At 42.4% G+C, this 21,973-nt stretch overlaps 2 protein-coding genes across 3 annotated transcripts in view; one reads left to right on the top strand and one right to left on the bottom strand.

Moving 5' to 3' along the window:
* The window catches only part of ATG2B (autophagy related 2B), a 50,315-nt gene extending 32,590 nt beyond the window's left edge, over positions 1 to 17,725 (bottom strand). Inside the window, exons 1-14 of the mRNA XM_072116064.1 lie at positions 17,498 to 17,725; positions 16,767 to 17,141; positions 12,600 to 12,762; positions 12,363 to 12,512; positions 11,157 to 11,259; positions 10,906 to 11,068; positions 9,869 to 10,048; positions 7,290 to 7,386; positions 4,191 to 4,373; positions 3,949 to 4,103; positions 3,492 to 3,594; positions 2,321 to 2,579; positions 1,483 to 1,633; positions 1,110 to 1,202 (exon numbers count right to left, since the gene is read on the bottom strand). Of these exons, the coding sequence (XP_071972165.1) occupies positions 1,110 to 1,202; positions 1,483 to 1,633; positions 2,321 to 2,579; positions 3,492 to 3,594; positions 3,949 to 4,103; positions 4,191 to 4,373; positions 7,290 to 7,386; positions 9,869 to 10,048; positions 10,906 to 11,068; positions 11,157 to 11,259; positions 12,363 to 12,512; positions 12,600 to 12,762; positions 16,767 to 16,928 (1,962 nt within the window). The 5' untranslated portion in view covers positions 16,929 to 17,141; positions 17,498 to 17,725. The remainder of the gene's footprint in view (positions 1 to 1,109; positions 1,203 to 1,482; positions 1,634 to 2,320; positions 2,580 to 3,491; positions 3,595 to 3,948; positions 4,104 to 4,190; positions 4,374 to 7,289; positions 7,387 to 9,868; positions 10,049 to 10,905; positions 11,069 to 11,156; positions 11,260 to 12,362; positions 12,513 to 12,599; positions 12,763 to 16,766; positions 17,142 to 17,497) is intronic.
* On the top strand, positions 17,689 to 21,333 carry GSKIP (GSK3B interacting protein). 2 transcript variants are annotated; one of them, XM_072116065.1, is made up of 3 exons: positions 17,689 to 17,891; positions 19,635 to 19,895; positions 20,167 to 21,333. In XM_072116065.1, the coding sequence occupies exons 1-3, from the start codon at positions 17,877 to 17,879 to the stop codon at positions 20,326 to 20,328; spliced, it is 438 nt and encodes a 145-aa protein (XP_071972166.1). In that variant the 5' UTR covers positions 17,689 to 17,876; the 3' UTR covers positions 20,329 to 21,333. The 2 variants fall into 2 exon arrangements, with proteins under 2 accessions (XP_071972166.1, XP_071972167.1); XM_072116066.1 differs by having other exon boundaries at positions 17,871 to 18,009; positions 20,167 to 21,326.
* The last annotated feature ends 640 nt before the right edge of the window (positions 21,334 to 21,973 follow it).

Below are 21,973 nucleotides of genomic sequence, written 5' to 3'. Positions count from 1 at the left end.
ATCAGTCAGTCACGCCCCATTGTGTCTCATAGCAGACAGCACAGTTTGATATAGGTCAATCTCTCAGCCAGGCATTAGCCTTCTTACAGAAGACGGCTCAGTGTGATACAGGCCAAAAACTCCCTCAGTAGTGCTCCCTCATATCTCATAGCAGATAGCTCAGTGTTGTACTCACATCTCAATCCTGCTGCTTTTACCCATACAGCCCCCCCTCCTACTTCCACATTTACCAGTGGCAGCACAGGGAGCGCAGTCTCAAACATCTCAGTTTTTCTTCTCCCACATGTAGCAGTGTCAATAACGACAATATCTCGTTATATAAATATTCATCTGCCCTCCAGTGTATCAGTATAACACAGAGAGCAAACCTCACATTTAAAGGTTTGAATGTAGAGGAAGCTGCAATTTGGACATAAGGGTTTGTGAAAGCATGAAAAATAAAGGCAGCCCAAAGAACAGCTAAGTGCTTCTTATTATACATTAGTAACTTCGTAAAATATGTATTGATTTCTCTTGCACAAAGACTTCCACAGACTTTAAAGGAAACCTAATTTCTGGAAACTTTTTTTCAGTAGTTTCAGAGGTAGATAACCCATGTGTGGCTCATCTGTGGGGATCTTTAATAATGTCTTAGAGAGAAGCCTATTGTGTTAGAAACTTTAATGTGTCTTTATGCAAATTCTCTGCCTAAACTACTCAGGGTATGGAGCAGCCTCGGGGAACTCCGGGGGCTAAGGCTACTCCATGCCTCTGTAATGGCGCCCCCTGCATGTCAAAGCCGGATGTGAAAAGTTTATAACACGATAGGCTGCTCTAAAGAAATTATTTAAGATCCCCACATTGGTTATCTACCTCTGAAAAAAGGAGCTTCCAGACAGGAGATTTCCTTTCCAAGGCAAGTTAAGCCTTTGTGTTTTTATTGCTTAAAAAACCCTGCTGTAGACTCTGTGCAACTAGTTTACATAGCTGGCTGTGCTGGTGTTCCTGCTGCCAGATCAGGGCTAGTGGCATCTGCTCTCTATTCCCCTCCCTCCAATGAAACAACTTCCTGCAATATGAAGCAATAAGTTAATATGCCATGAACCAAATTATCAACTCATCTATTTTACCTGCGCCGCTCGGTTTTCCGAATGCTTGTAGTGCAAGTGAATGCATGGTGGAGACCGGCAATCAGGATCTTTCTCCATGCTAAATGTAAGCAGCTGAAAACAAAACAAAATAAATGCACTATATGCTGAACAAACACCTGAATTATGAATGCAGTTTTTAATCCATACTAGTTATACAAAAAGGCAAGGGAGTGCCATAAACAGATTATTCCATAGATATGTTCTCTCGGGTGTCTTAGGTTCCAGATTTCTGTCAATAAAAATTAAATGTACTGAAATTAAGGAGAATGATCTCAGATTCTCCTACACATCAAGCATTGCAGGTGCATATAAGAGAAGTGTATCATAACTGTAGTAACACTGCCAGCTTTACCTCTGTGTACTGGGGAGGAACGGGTCGGGAGTCACTGGGGAAAAGACATTCGAGGAGCTCGGTCTGACCAACACACACATCTGAGCTGTAACACCGGGAGCCAGAACGCTGCCGCTGCTCATGGGAGATTTTTATTTGTGTCCCTATGAATCTATTAAGAAAATCAGAAAGCAATTAATAACATATATGTATGTACACCACTTCACAATTATAGGCAGTCCCTGGGTTACGTACAAGGTATGTTCTTTAGGTTTGCTTTTAAGTTGAATTAGTATGCAACTCAGAAAATATTTACTTTATAATTAACTCCAATTTTTTTTTTGTCCCAGTAACAACTGGATTTTCACAATTATGTGCAGTCATAGTAACTAGGAACAACAATAAAACTTAATTACAGACACCTTACAGCTGATCGTTAATAAACCTTTGCCCCTCGTGATCCTGTTGCTGGTTCACAAGTACTCACTTTTGAGCATGAGACCAGAGATGCTCCAACTCATCTAGCAAATTATATTTTGGCTCCTGACACAAAGATATTGAAGAATTTTTTGAAAGGTGGAAAAATCTGACTCTACACTCTGTATCTTTGTAATTGAATAATCCAATTATTTAGTACAACTGTATGAGACTGATCTGTCTGCTGTGAGGTAGCACGGCTAAAAGAGTGATTGAGCTTTGTGCTGAGGGATAGGAGGGGGTAAGGCAGAGCCACAGGAAATTCTGGAGCTGGTAGCCGAGATTTATGCATGAAGAGAGAGATGGGTCGTTGACTGTATGAATCTTTCACAGATAGATAGCAAACCGAAGGCAAGTAAAACAAGAGGAGTTTCCTAAATACCTCAGGTGATCATGTGTGCACGCTTCTGCAAATACATTCCTTAAATAGGCAAAGTCGTTTTGGGCAAAGGTCTGTGGATCCAGCGTCTCAATACGATTGAAGAAGCTAAGAGACAAGGGTGTCAGTGGATTAGGACTAGAACTTTCGGTGGGTGGCAGCGGGTCAATGTGAAGCACTGAGAAGGACAGCGAGCCTACAGCAAGTCTGAACACAAGCTCAGGCCGAGAGTCGTCCAGAGAGACAGAACGATTTGGTAGAGCTGCAATACAAAGAGCAAGAAAACAAAAAATTATATATAAAACTAATTTCATTCACAGCAGAAAAAGGTCATGATCTATGACCATATAATGAAAGTGGTACAGGTGATAATGGAAAAATCACCCTCATCCACAAAGCTCTGCATAACGCTGCACTACATCTCACCTCAATTTATCGCCCAACCCGTGATCTTCAATCTGCCAGTGATATTAGATTAATCTCTACCTTAATTTGAACCTCTAACACTCATCTCCAGGACTTCTCCAGAGCTGCAAACAGCTGATACCAAGTTCCAGGCTTCTCTGCAGTCCAATTGACCTTGAACTTTGTATATGAGATGGCGGCTGATGGCTGGTTCAAGCAAAAGGATCTTTTTTTTTTTTTTTAAATTATTTTATTCCGTTCCCTTATGGACCATTATACTTCTTGTGTCACCCGCTCACCCTCAGACTGTAAGCTCTTGGTAGCAGGGCCCTCACTGCTATTGTTTCATATGTGTGTACCCTGCAATGTCTAATTTTATTTGTAAATGTCCCCTATAACAGTTACACTTTCATGATTGTAAAAATACAAAAATTTCCCATTGACATGGCCCACATTTATTCAGGGTTTTAGACTATTATTAGGCACTTTCCTGACTTTCCCTACAAAAAAAAGAGGCGTTCATGGGGAATATGGGCAGGGCCCCGCTTCAAAAAGTCAGTGCGCCAAAAATGTAATAATTTTGGCACAGCAAACTAGAACAAGTAATAAATAGATGGTACAACTCGACAGTCTCCATATTTATCATACAGCATCAGACACAGTGATGAATCTGGGGCAACAGAAGACTGCTCTGCTCCTATTGTGCACCGGTCTCATGTGTGACACTTTGATAAGTCTCCCCATTGACTTTTTTTAAATAATAACTCACAGGTTCTCCTAAGGGAATTTTGGTGTACATTAGGTTTAAATGAAGCTCCTCGTACAGCCGGTTCTTCTGCTCTACTATGCTCCTGGTAGTCACTCCATGCGGACTGTAGACAACAAAAATGATAACACATTATACATATTATGCACAAGGAACTTTACGTTATTAGAGTTGTACAGCAGTGTCTATGAATAGTGAATACTACAGTAATAACTTATTTATTCTTGTTAATAATAGTTCTGGAGATATATGCAGTGGTTCTGATTTGCGGTTAAGCAGTAAAATGAATATTAGATTGTTATAATAACCCCTTAAAAAACTTTTTGGTTATTGCTTGGTGCATTGGCTACTATGGCATGAGGATACTAATAACCATTTAGTGAAATGTCCCCAATTCCGTATACACAGTTACCAAACAAATACACACAAGAGTTGTCAACGAAAAGCAAACTGCACCTACCACAGTGCCCCCTTGTGGTGATCCAACAGGAGAATTGTTGTAAGTGCTAGTCAACGACAGGTCCAAATCCACAGTTGGTGGATCGCCAAGAGGTGGAAGAGATGAAAGACTGTGAGACATGTCCATATCTGCCATCGAGAAGAAAACTTCTTCGTCTATAATGGGGGAAAAAAAAACATGTTTTTCTCCAGCAACAAACAATAAACTCTCCATATACATAGGAGAATGGCCACACTCCTTACCGTGGCTAGAAGGGGTCTTTGCTGTGTCGGTCTCATAAAAGCTGTGATCTGCAGATGCCCCTCCGGACACGTCTTCTTTTCTCAGATACCGTTTTAGCTCCATCTGAAGCCGTAACTCATCCTCTTGCTGCATTGGACGACTCTTCCTGTCTTTTCTAGAAATGCCCAATCTGCCGGAAGTTTCTGAGAACAGTAAAATTGTCTTACTATACATACAGTACAGAACAAACGTTTGGACACACCTTCTCATTCAAAGAGTTTTCTGTATTTTCATGACTATAAAAATTGTAGATTCACACGGAATACATCAACACATGTGGAATTATATACTTAACAAAAAAGTGTGAAACAACTGAAAATATGTCTTATATTCTAGGTTCTTCAAAGTAGCCACCTTTTGCTTTGGTTACTGCTTTGCACACTCTTTGCTTCTCTTGATGAGCTGCAAGAGGTAGTCACCTGAACAGGTTTTCACATCACAGGTGTGCCCTGTCAGGTTTAATAAGTGGGATTTCTTGGCTCATAAATTTGTATTATGGCTAGAAAAAAAGCACCTAAGTAAAGAAAAAACAGTGGCCATCATTACTTTAAGAAACAAAGATGAGTCAGTCCGGAAAATTGGTGCAAAAACCAAGTGCAGTTGCAAAAACCATCAAGTGCTACAAAGAAACTGGCTCACATGAGGACCGCTCCAGGAAAGGAAGACCAAGAGTCACCTCTGCTGCAGAGGATAAGTTCATCCGAGTCACCAGCCTCAGAAATTGCAGCTTTCAGCAGCTCAGATTAGAGACCAGGTCACTGCTACACAGAGGTCTAGCAGTAGACACATCTCTGCAACAACTGTTAAGATGGGACTGTGTGCAGCAGCCTTCATGGTAAAATAGTGGCTAGGAAACCACTGCTAGGGACAGGCAACAAGCACAAGAGACTTGTTTGGGCTAAAGAAGACCAGGAATGGACATTAGACCGGAGGAAATTTGTGCTTTGGTCTGATGAGTCCAAATTTGAGATCTTTGTTTCCAACCACCATGACTTGCTCGACACAGAAAAGGTGAAAGCATGGACTCTACATGCCTGGTTCCCACCATGAAGCATGGAGGAGGAGGTGTGATGGTGTGGGGGTGTTTTGCAGGTGACACTGTCGGGGATTTATTCAAAATTGAAGGTATACTGAAGCAGCATGGTTACCACAGCATCTTGCAGCGGCTGTTATTCCATACGTTTTGCGTTTAGTTGGACCATCTTTCTTTTTTTTCAACAGAACAATAATCCCAAACACACCTCCAGGCTGTGTCAGGGCTCTTTGACCAAGAAGAAGAGTGATGGGGTGCTGCGCCAGATGACCAGGCCTCCACAGTTACCACCAGACCTGAACCCAATCGAGATGGTTTGGGGTGAGCTGGACCACAGAGTGAAGGCAAAAGGGCCAACAAGTGCTAAGCGTCTCTGGGAACTTCTTCAAGCCTGTTGGAAGACCATTTCAGGTGACTACTTCTTGAAGCTCATCAAGAGAATGCCAAGAGTGTCAAGCAGTAAAGCCACAATAGAAGCTACTTTGAAGAACCTAGAACTGGAACCTTCATCAGATTGAAAAATGATATGCCACTTGCATCCAGTTGCATCTCATTGTTTAACCTGATGAAGGCTCCAATGCGGAGCCAAAATGCATAGTTTTAATATAGCATTTTATTAATAAAGTGTGACTTGTATTTGGGAGGACGCGCTGCAGTACGTGGATTTTTCTTGCTCAGCCTTTTCACTATAAATGTTAGCTCTACATGGCTGATGCTCCCGTTACTGTCCACGTTGTAAGCTGCATCCCTCATGTCTTTCTGATCAGCTTTCCTCAAAGATCTACTTCAGGTGAGCACAACATCTACTAAATTCTCATGATATATATTGACCTTACACTTTAATCTTTTTGCACTCTCTGTCCTCTTCTCCGAATACAAAAGCAAATTTGGAGTTCCATGATACATATTGCTGTGTAATCATTTTTATCTCTTTTATGCTCTGCTAGCTCTTCCTCCCTCCCCTCATCCTCATGAAGACATGAGCTTTCAGAGATTTGCTTCTATCACAAGGTCAGCTAACAGTTGCATGAGGGAGCAGGGAGGGAGGAGTAGGAGAGAGTAGGGAGACAGAGGAAGAGCTAGCAGAGCAGAGAGGAGATACAGATTATGATGACACGGGGACTCGCAGCTTTATAACATATGCCACATTGACTTGATGCAGTTTGCTGGCAGGGAGCCAGATATAATTTTAAAAGTGAAGGAAATCTGTAATGTTAATTATAAAAGCCGATTGTGAATTAGCATTAAAAAGGCTAGAGTAAGCTGTTATTAGGTGAAAATAATAAATCTGATGAAAAGTTCCCTTTAATTTACAGTGTCCCTAATTTTTATTCAGACCCTGGTATTATGCAGCAAACTGTAGTCTGAACATCTATACATATTTCCTTCTATTCCCTACCACATAGTAGGGGACACATGAAAAAAAAAAAAAAATCAGACTACACAGAATTGTTTTGTTGTCTGTTGCCGTGGAAATGGATCATCTGCAAAGTAACAGTAGAAAATATTTTTAACAAAAAAAAAATAATTTTTCATTTCAGAATCACTGGGATAAATAGAAAAAAATGGGTTGTCTATGTGTTCACAGCCTGATCACTGGGGGGTTTCTCATGTTGACAAGCCTCAATGGAGACGGGCCCTCAGATGCACTCATGCTCAATGAAGACAAGCTGCTTACATAAACTCCAATCAGACAGAGAAATGAATACGAGGAATAACAAAGACATAAAACCACAGAAATTGTCTATAATAAAAAAAGGACAATGCGAAAAAGAAAGGTCTTGCATCATCTAACATTATACATTTTTGCACAAATTTGCATTAAAACTCATTAATAGCTGGAAATCCATTAACACATGACAACAGCCCCTGAAGCTAACAGAGCAGAAGCGGATTAGGGAACATTAAAATGAGCAGATGTTTATTGGAAGGGTCAAAGAAAGGACAGAACTGGAATGACAATGGGACGGGGGATTTATCCAGCGGCCCCTGAGAGCACAGAGCGCTGATGAGAAGATCTACTTACCTGGCCCTGCAATGGAGGACAACATGTCTAGGAGAAGGTGAACTTGTCGAGGAGAAAGGAAGACGTGAAAAGAATCGACACGTCCATCCACGTCCAGCTGAAGAATAACACAAGTCTCATCAGTTACCAGCAATGTTCCAGACTCACTATTCTCAAGCTTAAAGGGCACCTACCACCACAAATCTACCTATAAAGGTAGATCGGGTGGTAGGTGGATCAATGGGACGTGAGGATAGTCTTTTAACCGGTTAAGGACCGGGCCCTTTCCTGTTTTTTCATGTCCATTTTTCACTCCCCACCTTCAAAAATCTATAACTTTTTTATTTTTACACGTAAAGAGCCATGTGACGGCTTGTTTTCTGCGTAACAAATTGCACTTCATAATGATGGTATTAAATATTCCATGCCATGTACTCGGAAGCGGGAAAAAAATTCCAAATGCAATGAAAATGGTGAAAAAACGCATTTGCGCCATTTTCTTGTGGGCTTGGATATTACGTCTTTCACTGAGCGCCCCAAATGACATGTCTACTTTATTCTTTGGGTCGGTACGATTAAGGGGATACCAAATTTGTATAGGTTTTATAATGTTTTCATACATTTACAAAAATTAAAACCTCCTGTACAAAAATAATTTTTTTGATTTTGCCAACTTCTGGCGCTAATAACTTTTTTATACTTTGGTGTACGGAGCTGTGGGTGGTGTCATTTTTTGCGAAATTTGATAATATTTTCAATGATATCATTTTTAGGACTGTACGACCTTTTGATCACTTTTTATAGATTTTTTTAGATTTTTCAAAATGGCAAAAAAGTGCCATTTTCGACTTTGGCCGCTATTTTCCGTTACGGGGTTAAACGCATTGAAAAACCGTTATCATATTTTGATAGATCGGGCATTTTCGGACGCGTCGATACCTGATGTGTTTATGATTTTTACTGTTTATTTATATTTATGTCAGTTCTAGGGAAAGGGGGGTGATTTGAAATTTTAGGTTTTTTTATTATAATTTTTTTTTTTTTTAACTTTTTTTAATTTTTATTTATACTATTTTTCAGACTCCCTAGGGTACTTTAACCCTAGGTTGTCTGATCGATCCTATCATATACTGCCATACTACAGTATGGCAGTATATGGAGATTTTCTAACTCATTCATTACAATGTGCTATCTGCACATTGTAATGAAGGGGTTAAAACGAAATAGCCTCGGGTCTTCGGAAGACCCGAGGCTACCATGGAGACGGATCGCCGCCCCCCGATGACGATCCCAGGTAAGATGGCGGCGCCCATGCGCCGCTATCTGTTTGAGGCTGCCGGCAGCTTTGCCGGCAGCCCACGCTGTAAAAACACCCGCGATCGGTGCTAGCAGTAAAGACTTACCGGCTATGGAGAGGGCTCAGCCCGTGAGCCCTCTCCATGCAGCGTGACGCGACCGCCGCCGTGAATACACGGCGGGCGGTCGCGAACCGGTTAAGGGCTAATCCTCACGTCCCCGCACTTCTTTAGTAACTTTTATTTGACTTTTATGGTAATTTTATTATGCGGCTACTGGGGCGTGGAGTAGCCGCATCTGAGGTTACACGAGGCGGCTACTCCACGCCCCGGTAGCCATTTTACCCATCCTACTCACCATCTGCAGCGCGCAGCTGCCGTCTGCGCATGCGCAGAACAGCAGGCCCGTGCCTGCGGGATTTGTGGTGGTAGGTTCCCTTTAAAGGGGTATTCTCATCTGGGCATTCACATTCAGTTTTATTAATCTGCCATATATACATTTCTTCAATTAGATGTTATTAAAAAAAAATTTTACTGTGTGAAGATAATTTCTCATAAATATAGTGATATGGTCCCTTAGAAACAAGACCGACTGGATACGACCACCTCTGCTGGAGGGATCGCACAAAGAAACAAAAGGTTTTTGTATATGACATGTCCAGGAGTTACTGCATGTCCCGCAGCCGTGCTGTGGTAATGATTGCTGAATCCATGTGGTCCGGCAGAGCTCAATAACCATGTCTGGCCACCGCTGCTAAAATGTGGGGTGGTCGTATCCGAGGAAGCTATCTAGTTTCTAAGGGACAGAATAACTACATTTATGAGAAATTATCTTCACACAGGAACATTTTTTTAATAACATTCAATTGAAGAAATGTTTATATATGGCAGATTAAGGAAACTGAATGTGAATGCCAAGACAAGAATACCACTTTAATCCTCTGGGTGTACATGACTTGAGGAGAAGTACAGGCTATGATCATTGTGATACAGGAGTTGGAGATGTATGTACATGCTAAGGCTACATTCACACGGCCGTATGGGGGACATACATACAGCCGCCATATATACGTTCCCCATAGACGGCACACGTGCGGCACTGTACTGTAGCTTGGGAATAGATAGGACATGTCCTATCCCTCTCTGTAATACGGCATTGTGTGCCATGTTTCTCTATGGAGAGGGGCCGTGGTGATCAGCGCCCCCCCCCCTCTCCTAGGCGCCAACGTGTGCTTGTCGTGCTACAGTACGGCAAGCACACTGTTGTGTGAATGTAGCCTTAATATGTGTCAAAAAGTTACTGACCTTTGCCCCTGGAAGTACTTCATTTTGTTTCAGAATCAGACCAAGCTCAATTTTACCGACCAGTGTAGCGATCTGCACAGGGTCGGACGGAGTGACCTCAGTGACACTTCTCGTAATCTGTGGGTGGGGCTCAAACACTGGTTTGGGGTTCCAGCTCGGTGACAATTTTGGCTCAGTTTCCTGAAGAGCAATAAAAATTACACATCACTAAATGCACTTCAGTTATATACCATTGTGTATTCCATATTCCAGGCATTTATACTGCAGCAACCTAACCCTAACAGAATATTAGCACCAGCCCATCTGACAGAATAACAGTGCTTCTATCAGTTGTAGTCTCTGACGTGAGTCATAACTAGTGTTTCTATTAAGTCTTAGGGGGACATACACTTTTACAAGTCTGAATCATAATTTAGGTGATACAACTACAACTCCCATCAGGCTAGAATCCGCTGAAGAACCGGAGGTTGGAGGTCACTGACCTAAGAAATAGTCCAGCACTGCCTGAAATTAAAGTGGGGCATACAGAGTCTGAGGCCTACTACAACATGGCTTCCAGACAAACATTTCCTGTTTGCCACCGAACAGTTTTTCTTTTGCGAAAATGTTTTATTATTATTTTAGGTGCACAAGGAGTGGAGCCATGTCTGCTGGTGCTCACAACTTCCTTTTCCATCACCTTCTTTCTGCAAAAGACATCAATCATTGTATAACGTCGTGGTGTACTGGATGGCAAAAAGAGAAGAAAACAAGTGCACCAGCAGACATGGCGCCATCTCTGGTGCACATAGAAGCGATTTGGAAGCTGATGGTATATCGGACAGGACATGTAATTTTTTCATTAGTGGTGGAAAACTGTGACCCCATCAATCCTTAGAAGCTTGTTCACCTTGAAGAGCCGCACCACGGCTGGATGACCATTGATCTTGAAGTGATATAAAGTCTTATACCATAAGCTTATGAGATGGGAATACCCCTTTATCACATGCTAGATTAGTAGAAATAAAAAAATTAAAAAAACACAATACGACCATTACCACATGCAAAGTAGAAGAAACAGGTGAAGATCTTGTAGATGCCGGGAACTCATCCCAGAAGAAGGAGACTCCACTCAGTTCCAGAACTTTATGAGCAAAGGCAGAGGGTCTGTGCACATTGATACCGGACTGCTCGTCCACAGTCTCATCAGAATACACAGTCCTGCAAGTAGAACACCAGAGTGTGAGCGAGATCACGTACTTCTACCCAACATTACACATCACTCAGTGCAAAACATCAAATCACTTACCTACTGATTCGAATTTCAAGGGCGCATCCAGTTTTAGAGTTTTCTGGGATATTCTCTATTCTAAATACAGTGTCAATAAAAGTGACCCGGACTCTTCGCAGGACTACAAAATAACAAGGACAAAACAAATAACTCCTTAACAAACGTCCCCTTTACTACTTCCCATTCCTCCTATTCATCTCTACGGCATTGGCAAAGATAGTCGAGCACCATACTCTAACATGTCCATCAAGGTAATAGATATGAATAAAGTAATGATCAAGTGTAAAGCCTCTGTAATGAAGTTTTATGGTTGATCCTTGCTCTTGTGACATCAAATAATTGTGAAAATACAAATATCCCACGGACAAAAGTTTGTCGGGAGCTATAATTATAAAATATACGACTTACTCCACTTAAGAACACACCTAAAGAACCTGTCCTGTACGTAACATGGGGGCTGCCTGTATACATGTCTTTTTATATCGTGTGTGCAAACTTCTGCTTTCAACTGTACATCAAGGGGTTTCCCCCATGCTAAAAATATTGAGAACATAACCACAGAACATAGACTCCATCAATCTTATTGAGTACAACAACCAGCACCTCCACAGATCACCTGTTCCCAGCATCTGCTATACAGGAAGTGGATACCTTCATTCTCCATGAAGTTGCCACACCAGGATAGGGAATTTTCGGTTTCTTTCTTTGTATAATAGCTGCTGAGAACAGCTGATTTTTTGAGGGGTTAGGGGTTAGGACCCCATTAAACTGATATCAATGACAAATTATTAAGAGAAATTACAGTACAGGCAGTTACATACAGGAAAGGTTCTTTAGGTTTGTTCTTAAGTTGAATTTGTATACGAGTTGGAACTGGTAAATTTTACAATTGTAGCTCCAGACCAAATTTTTTTTGTTGTATATTTCTAAATTTTTTGCCATCATGGAAACAAGGATTATCAATAAAGCTTCATTACAGACCTTACAGCTAATCATTGCAGACTGGGACTAAAGTAACATCCAGAGAGCTTCACCAGAGGTCAGAGGGGGCAGATGTCTGATATAGTCCACCCTCAGCAGTGAGAAGTGATAGCTATGTATGGTTCTCTGATATGAATCAGTCAGATAGTTGGAGAAATTAGAAATGGCTGGTTTACCTCCCCAAACCCTTCAACCCCTATTCACTAGCTTGGAAGCCAATGCAAATCAACCTTAAATTCTCACCCGTCTCTATTGTTTCTGCAAACTTTTCCAATCCTTCGAAAGGCTGGGATGATTCCTGGTCGTCGGTCAGCTTCTGGCTCAGACACTCCCTGGCTAGCTGCATGCTGCTGGTCATAAAGCTTGACCAATACATGGGCTCAGAGGCAGAGTCTGCGGAGGAAGTTCAGAAAAATGTGAATGTGAGTTGAACAGAAGATCAAGATGTTGAATGACATGTGTCGTCCTGAAGCTACTTACGTGGCCGTGGTCTTGGCCTGAACACCATTTCCAGCCCCTTCACCTCCAGGGCACAGTTATCTTGTAGTAAAGACCCCCAAGGCACAGACAAGGAGATGGTCTGTATGAAGCCTTCAGTCACTTCCAGAGGGGCATCCGCTGATTCCATTATTTCATTAAGGCTCTGATAAGGCACAAACATAAGAAGGGATCAAACTTCACAAGATAAAAGAACATACAGTGTCATACAAATGAGTGCATAACATTACATAATACAAGTGATATATGAATATGTATCAGTAGGCAGTGTTACATCCACTCTTAACCAGAATAAAACCTTCCCAGAATGCAAATCCTGGGATTTAAGCTCCAAAGATGAAGAATATTGAGTGCAGCTCGGAAGTGTAAAGCAGCCTGAAACTGAAGATCTCCAAAAGATAAAATAATGTAATATCTGTAACAGTGAGTGCATCTTAGGAGAATATTTACAATCAGTATCGGGAATAAACTGTGACTCCACCAGCAGAGTAGTGAGTGCTGCTCTGGTGTTTAATACAGGATGTAACTCAGGATCAGTACAGGATAAGTGATATGTACACAGCAGAATGATCCACTGGCAGAATAGTAAGTGCAGCTCTGGAGTGTAACAGCATATAGTTTTGGATCAGCACAGGATAAGTAATGTATGTATGTACACAGAGACTCCACCAGCAGAATAGCAAGTGCAGCTCTGCAGTGTAACAGCATATAGTTTCGGATCAGTACAGGATAAGTAATGTGATGTGTGTAAAGTCAGCCATTATGTAGATTAATAGAATACCTTCTATATAAAGTATAACATAGTGGACATGCCCCATCATTCCTCAGCTGCTTGTAGTACAGAGGATGATGTGATGTGCCTAATACACAAAAACAATCAATCTCTCTGTTACCAGCCTGGAGCAATCTCCTCTCTATATATCTCCCCACTTGACATAATTGTGCATTTCGCAAAGATAAATGATATCAGTGTCTTCTCCCACTGCTTGATGCTCCTGTCTACCAGCTATTTTAGGCTCCTCTGCAGAGATGTCATCTGTCTCCCAGCGTGCAGATACAGCAGTATGAAGAAGCAGTTTTGTTCTTTTCCTCCGTTACATAGTGTAAAATATAGGGGATTCTGGATGAGACCTAGCTCCATGTACCCCATTATATATAATAATTACTTTATTTATATAGCACAAAGATTACGGAACCCTGCACAGAGATTGCCAAATCAGTCCCTGTCCCCAATAGGGCTCACTATCTAATCAACCTACCAGTACTTTTTGGAGTGTGGGAGGAAACCGGAGGACCCGGAGGAAACCCACGCAAACACGGAGAGAACATATAAACTCTTTATGTTGACCCTTCAACATTATCAATGGATGTGCACTAAAGAGGGGTTTCCAGGACTATTACTAGCATTGGCCATAGTCATAATATTGCATTGTATAGTGAATAAGGATGGCTGTGGTCCTCCAACAAGTACTGCACTCTCTTCCATTGTGAAGGGAAACAGAACCCAAACGTTGAGTAAGCCGCTACAAGGCTCGGGCTCCTCTGCGATAGAGGATACCTCCGTTATGCTGTGCTTATAGGGAAACAAGGAATTAGCAGATACAAGAGGTTGTTGTGTTGGGGCCTCCACTAAATTACAGGTAAATCCACACCAACTCACTAGAGCAGTGGTACATCTTCAATATGGTGGAACATCACAGACACACAACCATCTCACCCCAGCCTAACCCTTACAAAGTCCAGCCTAAATAAAGCGTGACGTTTCAGCAGAGTTAGTCAGTTTTTACAACCAAATGGCAAATTAAAATGTTCCAATGTTTCCTCATATATTAATACATCAAGACCTCTGCTGGCTGTAACATATATCCCTGTTCATGTACAGAGGGTGAAATGTATACAATGCAGACTGTATGACAGCTGTATTTCCCACTATTTTATAATCATATATAATGTTAGGGTTCTGTAACTGATACAGGATTACAGTACAGCGCTGAAGTCCATAAGTAGCCAGTGACTACTATGAACATAGGCGACCATGATGCCAGGTTCACTGTGTATTAGTTAAAACATTTTCGTCTCATAATAGAACAATGCGGGAGCTCCTTATTACTTTGCATTATTTCAATCCTCTGTTATTCCTCATGGAAATGCAGTAATACATTGACAGGTCTTGTGGTTACCATTTTCAGACACTGATGAAAATGACAGACTGTATAAGAGACTCATACGCAAGAGGAATTGGAATTATTTGGTGTTGTTTAGTGTTAGATAGATATTACTATACTATATTGCTATCACTATAACTCAGCATCCTGCGTACAAGTTAGGCCAGCACTTCTTCTCTCATTGGCTGCACTGGTCACATGGTGTAACCACTTAGGCAGAAGGTTAAAGTGTAACTAAACTTTAGGCCAAATCCCTAATGCAGGGAACAATATGAGGGAAGATAGTTATCATACATGGAACATGGGGGACAGTGCTGCTGTTGCTTAATGCAACCACCTAGAAATACTAAATTTTGTTTTACAGCTGTTCCTCTGGTTCCTAGAATAGATCCCGACATCATGTATTTTTAATACTCTCCGCTGACCGCATCTACTTCATCAAACCAAACACTTAGCATCCACATGACACAGCAAAGACAACATTAACCCCCTAAAGCAGAGCCCTTCGTTTTCATGGCACATAAAGGCAGCCACAAGGCCGATCACTCCAGCCGCAGCAGCAGAATGTTTTTACAACCACAGACCAACAAAATCCTGACATCCCTGAAAAGTGCCAATTCAAGGGTTAGAGTCCATCTGTAGTAAGGTGAACACCGACCTTTTACCTCACAGGTGGATGATACTATAGGTAGGTAGAGGGATATCTGCCTTACACCATCACCAAGAAATAGCATGGCGGGTCTTCAGCCAATCACTAATGACCACAGGATTTTTTTTTTGAATATTAAAAAAAAAAAAAAAAAAGCAATATCCCTTTAACTGCTTACAGCATATAGCAGACATGGAAAATGATGCAAGATCATTTCTATTCATTGTGGGTTTATGTCAATAGTAGATACAGTCATCATGTTATGGTCTCTACTTCTTAGATAATTATCTATATCATAGGTCAAAGATCTGAAGAAATCGGAAGAGGTGGTCCATGCAGTGGGTCCGCTACAATACTATCCTAGTCTAGTTAAATGTGTTGTCCAATCACTACAAGCTTTTTATTCCTATCCACAAGATAGAATATAACTTGCTGATTGGTAGGTCCCCCATGGATCACGGGAATAGAGCGGCAGGTTGGACATGAAAGCTGCTGCTCCATTCACTTGCTGAGGCACTGATGGAAGTAGCCGAGTACTGTGCTCTCTTATGTCCTTGAGCACGACTGAGGTGAATAGAAAAAGATACATGAACAACCCGCTTCTCTATTCAAGTGGCAGGGGAGGCAATAGAGCACCATTCTCATACTCTATGGGAATCCCACCACTGGGACTTCAGGAATCAAGTAGTTCCCTGTGGATAGGGCAAAACTTGTGGTGACTGGACATCCCCTTTAATTCTCTATAAACTAAGCAGCCAGGATTTTAGACTGATACAATGTATCACTGTCGGTATACGTAACAAACTAACTAGGATGAGAGAGACATTTGTATTTAGTATATTTCACTGGTTCTCATTGTGTAGTTGATTATATTTGTAGACCAACCCCCTGTACAGATTTAATCTAGACAGTTCCCATTCACTGGCGGCAATGTTTGGAATGGTGATGAATTTAAAGGAAGACTACAAACAGGGTCAAGGATTGTAAACCAAGCAAACTTATATATTGGTGTGTGTCCCCTTCTTCTTTTAGCTTCTTATGCCCTTATTTCTCCAGAAAATAGTGTTAACAATTATACAAATGAGACTGAGGGGCTCCATTAACCTCTATGGAGCCCCTCAGAGTCATTTGCATAATTTTTTTAAGTCTTGTTTCTGTCAAAATAAGAGCATAAGAAGCTAAAAGAATAGTGGATCCTGCCAGAGGGCTACACACCAGCATGTAAGTGTGTTTAGGTTAAAATCCTTGATCCTGATGCTAGATGTCCTTTAAATAAGATGTACATTAGAAATGTGTCAAACCTTTATACTGTATTTACAAGTGACAAAGACCTACCCATTTATCCAGCGGAACCTGTGCCAGGGTGCCAGTTCCTTGGTACAGGTCCAGGGTGAGCTGCTCCAGGCTGAGCTTCTCCTGTAGGAAGTGACCCAGGTATCTCTGCAGCAGGTACCTGCAGGCCCTTTTCTTGATGGACTCTGAGAAGGGCCAAGGCATGGTGGCCGCCGGTGCAAGGCTTTGTTATAAAGCTGGGATGTCAATCAGCGTCATTAGGCCAAGCGCACAGCTCTCATCTACTGTAGGTGGATGAAGGGGGCTGCCAGGAACCAATCAATGACAAATTATATTGGGGTCACACAACCTTATGCTGTGTAGTGGTATGTTCTGCCTTCTTCTGGATCAACCATTTGTGAAAATGGCATCTAAGTGCTAGTGTTACAAAACAACTCTATCAGATGGAGACTTTGGGGATCAATAAATGACAAGCAGTCACACAAGTAGCTACAACCCAATCATTTACAATCAGTGACACAACTAAAGTCACATGTAGTCATCCAGTCATATACAGCGATACAATCCCATGCAATCAGCCATACAACCAAACACAATCTGACAGATCAATCACGTGCAACCAGCACACACAGCCGTACAATCTACAATCAATCACACAGCCGGTGACAGCCGCTGTCAGTCAGGCATCGTTAGTCTGTGACACAGTGATACGTGCAATCACACGACTGTTAGCACAGGGTGCAGCACACATTCCCGCATTCACCCGGTCATACACGTGTGGGGTCGGTGTAAGGCTCCACACAGCAGTCTAGGACAATCCCGGTGGCCGGGCCCCGCATGACAAATGCACGGCTCTCCCCGGTTCAGCTCGTTGTGGTCTCTAGACATAAACAATGACGTTTAGTCATGTGACAGGAAGTCCTGGTCCGCCATTTTAGTTCAGGGCATCCGCCACTAAACCAGAAGCCAAAAGCATCTCGGGGAGACATCCCCACGGTTACGGCTCATGTACAATATTATGTCTGTACACATAAATATTCAGTGCAACACACAAGGCAGAGCGAGAGCACATGGTCTGCACACGGAGCCATTTTGTCTGAGACAATTTCCCCCGATTCTATAGAAAAAAGGTCTACAAGAAAATGGCCGCTCATGAAGAATAAGAAGGTAGTTGGGGATAATGTTACTGTTGTGTTTTATTAGGATCTGAGGAAGTGACGTCAAGTGACATAACACAGTAAGGGAAATCTCTCGAATTCTACGCAGTCGACTGATAATTGAGCAGGCAAGTGTCTCTACCGTACGAGTAGTTATCTGCGTGTGTATACACAGGATGACTGCCTGCGTCCTGCCCGCTGGTGGCCTCAAACTGGGATTGGCTGAGCTGTTAATGGGATTTGTCACTTATGTATCACAACTGACTCAGTGTCCTTATGACCTAAAGTGACCAATTATAGTTCAGCTTTTATTCAAATCCTTCCTGGGTAAATGTAAGCTGAGCTCTGACTGGTAGGAGGAGACGCTGTGGTAAATGACATGTAAAGTCACTCCATTTGTCACTATAGGGGTCGGAGCGGCGACCACTATGTGCTGAATGTATACCATAGGCTAATGCTCCTGTGTTACTCAATTAAAAGGGTTGTCACAAGTTTGGAAGTCATCCCCTATATACAAGATAGGAGATAATAAACTGACCAGCACTGGGGTCCGACTGCTTGCACCCCTAGAAATCCAGAGAAAGGGGGCTGCTGTCACTAATGTGTAGAGAGGCAAGGCAGGCATATGTCCTGGTCCTCCATTCAATGTTATTGGAGTATTGGAAATTACAGAGCAGTGGTGGAGGTAACTGCGCTGTGCTCAGCAACATCTGACAGTCCAAAGGGGCAGCAGGACATGCGCTCAACCACCTGCTTCATCCATTAGTGAGAGCAAGATTCCCGTTCTCCAGATTGCTTGGGGTCCCAGCAGTTGGACCCCCACAGGTCAGATTGTTATTCCCTTCCTGTGGAAAGGAGATAACTTTTAAACCTGGTACAACCCCTTTAATATCTTATGATAATAGAAGGTTCTTCAGCTGACTAATATACTTTGAATTGTTCACTTTAAGAGGGAGAAAGTGTTAATGGGGGATAGAGAAGCAGTGTCGCAGCCTGTGAAACTACAGCATGGGAGCCCTTCTAGCTCATTAGCATAATATTGAACGTTGATTTTTAGCAGGGAGAAGACAATGGACAACAAGTATAAGAAGATTAGCACAGTCACTGAGCCTAGATGTATGATTTAGTGCCCCTGGTTTATCATGGTGGATTTTAATGGTAGAATTCCTTTAAAGGAACCTTTTAGAACTAATATGAAGATGAACCATCCTAAGGAGTATGTCAGATCAGTGGGGTCTAGCTCCTGGCACTCCCCATCTCATGAAGAGATCCTCTATTTACAAGTACAGTCTCCAGGACAATCATCTGAACACCCGGGGTCCCACCCATGGCCACTGTAGGAGAAATGAAGTTGTATTACATAGCGGCTGTTCCTATAAATGGTCATACAGATTGGGTCTAACAGGGCATATGGGGTTGTGTATCCATTGCCTGCTTCATAGAGTTATGAGGAGTCCTGTGGAAGGATTATCAGCCTGTGTGTCTCATCTAACATATTAAATCTACTGAATAACAAGAATAAAGAAAGGTGTAGAAATTTTAATTGGTGCAGCAGAGAAGATGCCCCCTTCTTCATGAGATGATCACTGTTCCCATTTAAAAAGTTGTGCGTGTGAATTATTCCTACAAATAGCCTCTTACTTTTCCACAAGCTGTGACTAAAGTCATATAACATTGTATTATGTCTTCTTTCTACACTCACTTTGGCTGCTATCATCTTGTTTCTAATAAGTGTTTCTTCTGCTGTCTGTAGATAATGGAGGTGGACTGTAATCCTGTGGAGCTGCCAATTAATGTGGTGTATGACAACGATCCAGATCTGCGTGATATGGAGGGGGCTGACGTGAAGGACATGAGGCTGGAGGCTGAAGCTGTTGTAAATGATGTCTTGTTTGCTGTCACCAATATGTTTGTCTCCAAAAACTTACCATGTGCCGTTGACATGGCCTATATCAACGTGGAGATAAAGGAGGGAACCAGGTACTGCCTGGAGCTCACTGATGCCGGCCTTAGGGTGAGTCAGTCATCGCGTCACACGGATGGATTTCTCTGCAATTCCTTGACTGAAGAAGGGTGCTAAGGTCCCCTGGGTGCATGTGAGCTCATATCACCCACCTCATATTTAACCCTGTCGCAGTCTGTTTCTAGTTCAGATACTAGATCCAGCACAGGCAGACTAGCAGTGTATGTCTAGGGACACCTGTCTCTGTCACCTGTACTGTTTCTCATACCTTTTAACTGCAATTTTCATTCATTTATATTTTCTCTTTGTGCCTCCTCCGCAGGTGGTGGGCTTTGCATTCGATCAGGTTGATGAAGGCTATCACAGCCAGTACCATGAGACCATCTACTCCTTGCTGGACTCTCTAAGTCCTGCCTATCGTGAGGCCTTTGGAAATGCTCTTCTGCGGAGGCTAGAGGCCCTAAAAAGCGATGGACAGTCGTGATCAGTAGTCGTACACTTCTGAACCTTTCATGCAGGATGTTGATTTTATTAATTTTAACTCCCCTATAAATCGCCTTCAATCTCCCTACACACAGTATTTTAAGGAAAAGTGAAATACCTGCCATTTAGACAGTCCATACTGCAGTCAGACTCCCTGCCATGAAACTCTTCTCTTCGTATTAGTTCAGTAATGGATGAATATATAAAATTATCACCGTTGTCTAATAAAGTGTCTTAGCATTCGGACATTTGAAAACCTGTCAGGACTTGTGGTTTGGTGTCCCAGATTGCTGGATTATATCTCTGTCTGTGGGCACTTTAGAAAAAAATTTAAAAAAAAGTGGCTCTGTTCAGCCTTCGGAACGGTTTGGGACACTAAACCACCGGTGCATAAGAACCTGTAAGTGGTTTAGTGTCCCAAATCACCCTGACAGGTTCATATCAAAATCGAGCATGATAAGCCAGTGACACATACTCATAGATCCAGGCACTGTGACTTTGGTAAAATCAACTTTTAGAATTGTGCTAATGAGCTTTAAGGGCTACTCTAACCCCTACATGTTGTAGCTACACAGGTTGTTAGTGTGAAGGAGCACCTCCTTCCACTGTGTGCTGACATTGCTGCTGAGATTATAGGAAGTGCAGGGGGAAGGGGGAGAATGAGATGTGCTGCTGCACAGTTTAAAGAGGACCTTTCACCACCCCAGACTTCCCAAATTAAACATACTATAAAGCAGGCTCTAGCATCCTGAGTCTGAGGCACTTGGAATTTTCCTTCTAGCCCCCTCTGTTCCAGAGATATGACCCCGGGATCTGACGATTCTGAGGTCTGTATGGTCAGAAAGGAGGAGCTGCAGCACTGGTGGGGGGGTTGAGTATGCTAAAATCTTCTGACACCATCCAATCAGCGTCGGATGGTGTCAGATAAGAGACTCCTTTGTATTGGGGTGAGCGCGCACCGAGCAGCGGCTGCGCTCCCGGCATCATGTGTCTGCAGTGCCGGGTGCGCTTTAGATTGGAACAAAGCGTGATATCGCGAGGTCACGCTGTATTCCGTGTGCTGCCAGGGACAAGCAGCTGTGCGCACCCGGCACTGCAGACACATGATGCCGGGAGCGTGCAGCCGCTGCTCGGCGCGCGCTCACCCCAATACAAAGGAGTCTCTCCTTTCTGTCCATACAGGTATCGTCAGATCCCGGGGGTCATATTTCTGGAACGGAGGGGGCTAGAAGGAAAATTCCAAGTGCCCCAGAATCAGGATGCTAGAGCCTGCTTTATGGTATGTTCAGTTTGGGAAGTCTGGGGTGGTGAAAGGTCCTCTTTAACAATCGCGTGTAAACTTAAAAAAATGATTTTAGAAGGACCATGAATAACAAATATAAGAAGATTACCACAGTCACTGTGCCTGGATCTGGAGTAAGTAACCCTAGTTTATCATGATGGATTTTTATAGCAGATTTCCTTTAAAGAATGGCAAATATGCCCATTAAGGATAAATCTAGTGGTAATTAAAGGTATTTTTCCAGATAAAAGGTATTAATGAGCCCACAGAAGCGCCAATACTAAAGTCTCTCCTAAATTGCAGTTACTGATATTCTTTGCCGTTTCAGCTTCATGACGTTATGAGGAGGTAAAGCTGAATGGTG

The sequence above is a fragment of the Engystomops pustulosus genome, chromosome 7, assembly GCF_040894005.1.
Source record: "Engystomops pustulosus chromosome 7, aEngPut4.maternal, whole genome shotgun sequence".
NCBI classification, from domain to species: domain Eukaryota; kingdom Metazoa; phylum Chordata; class Amphibia; order Anura; family Leptodactylidae; genus Engystomops; species Engystomops pustulosus.
Note: the sequence above shows the minus strand (reverse complement) of the source record. Positions and strands in the feature narration are given on the sequence as shown.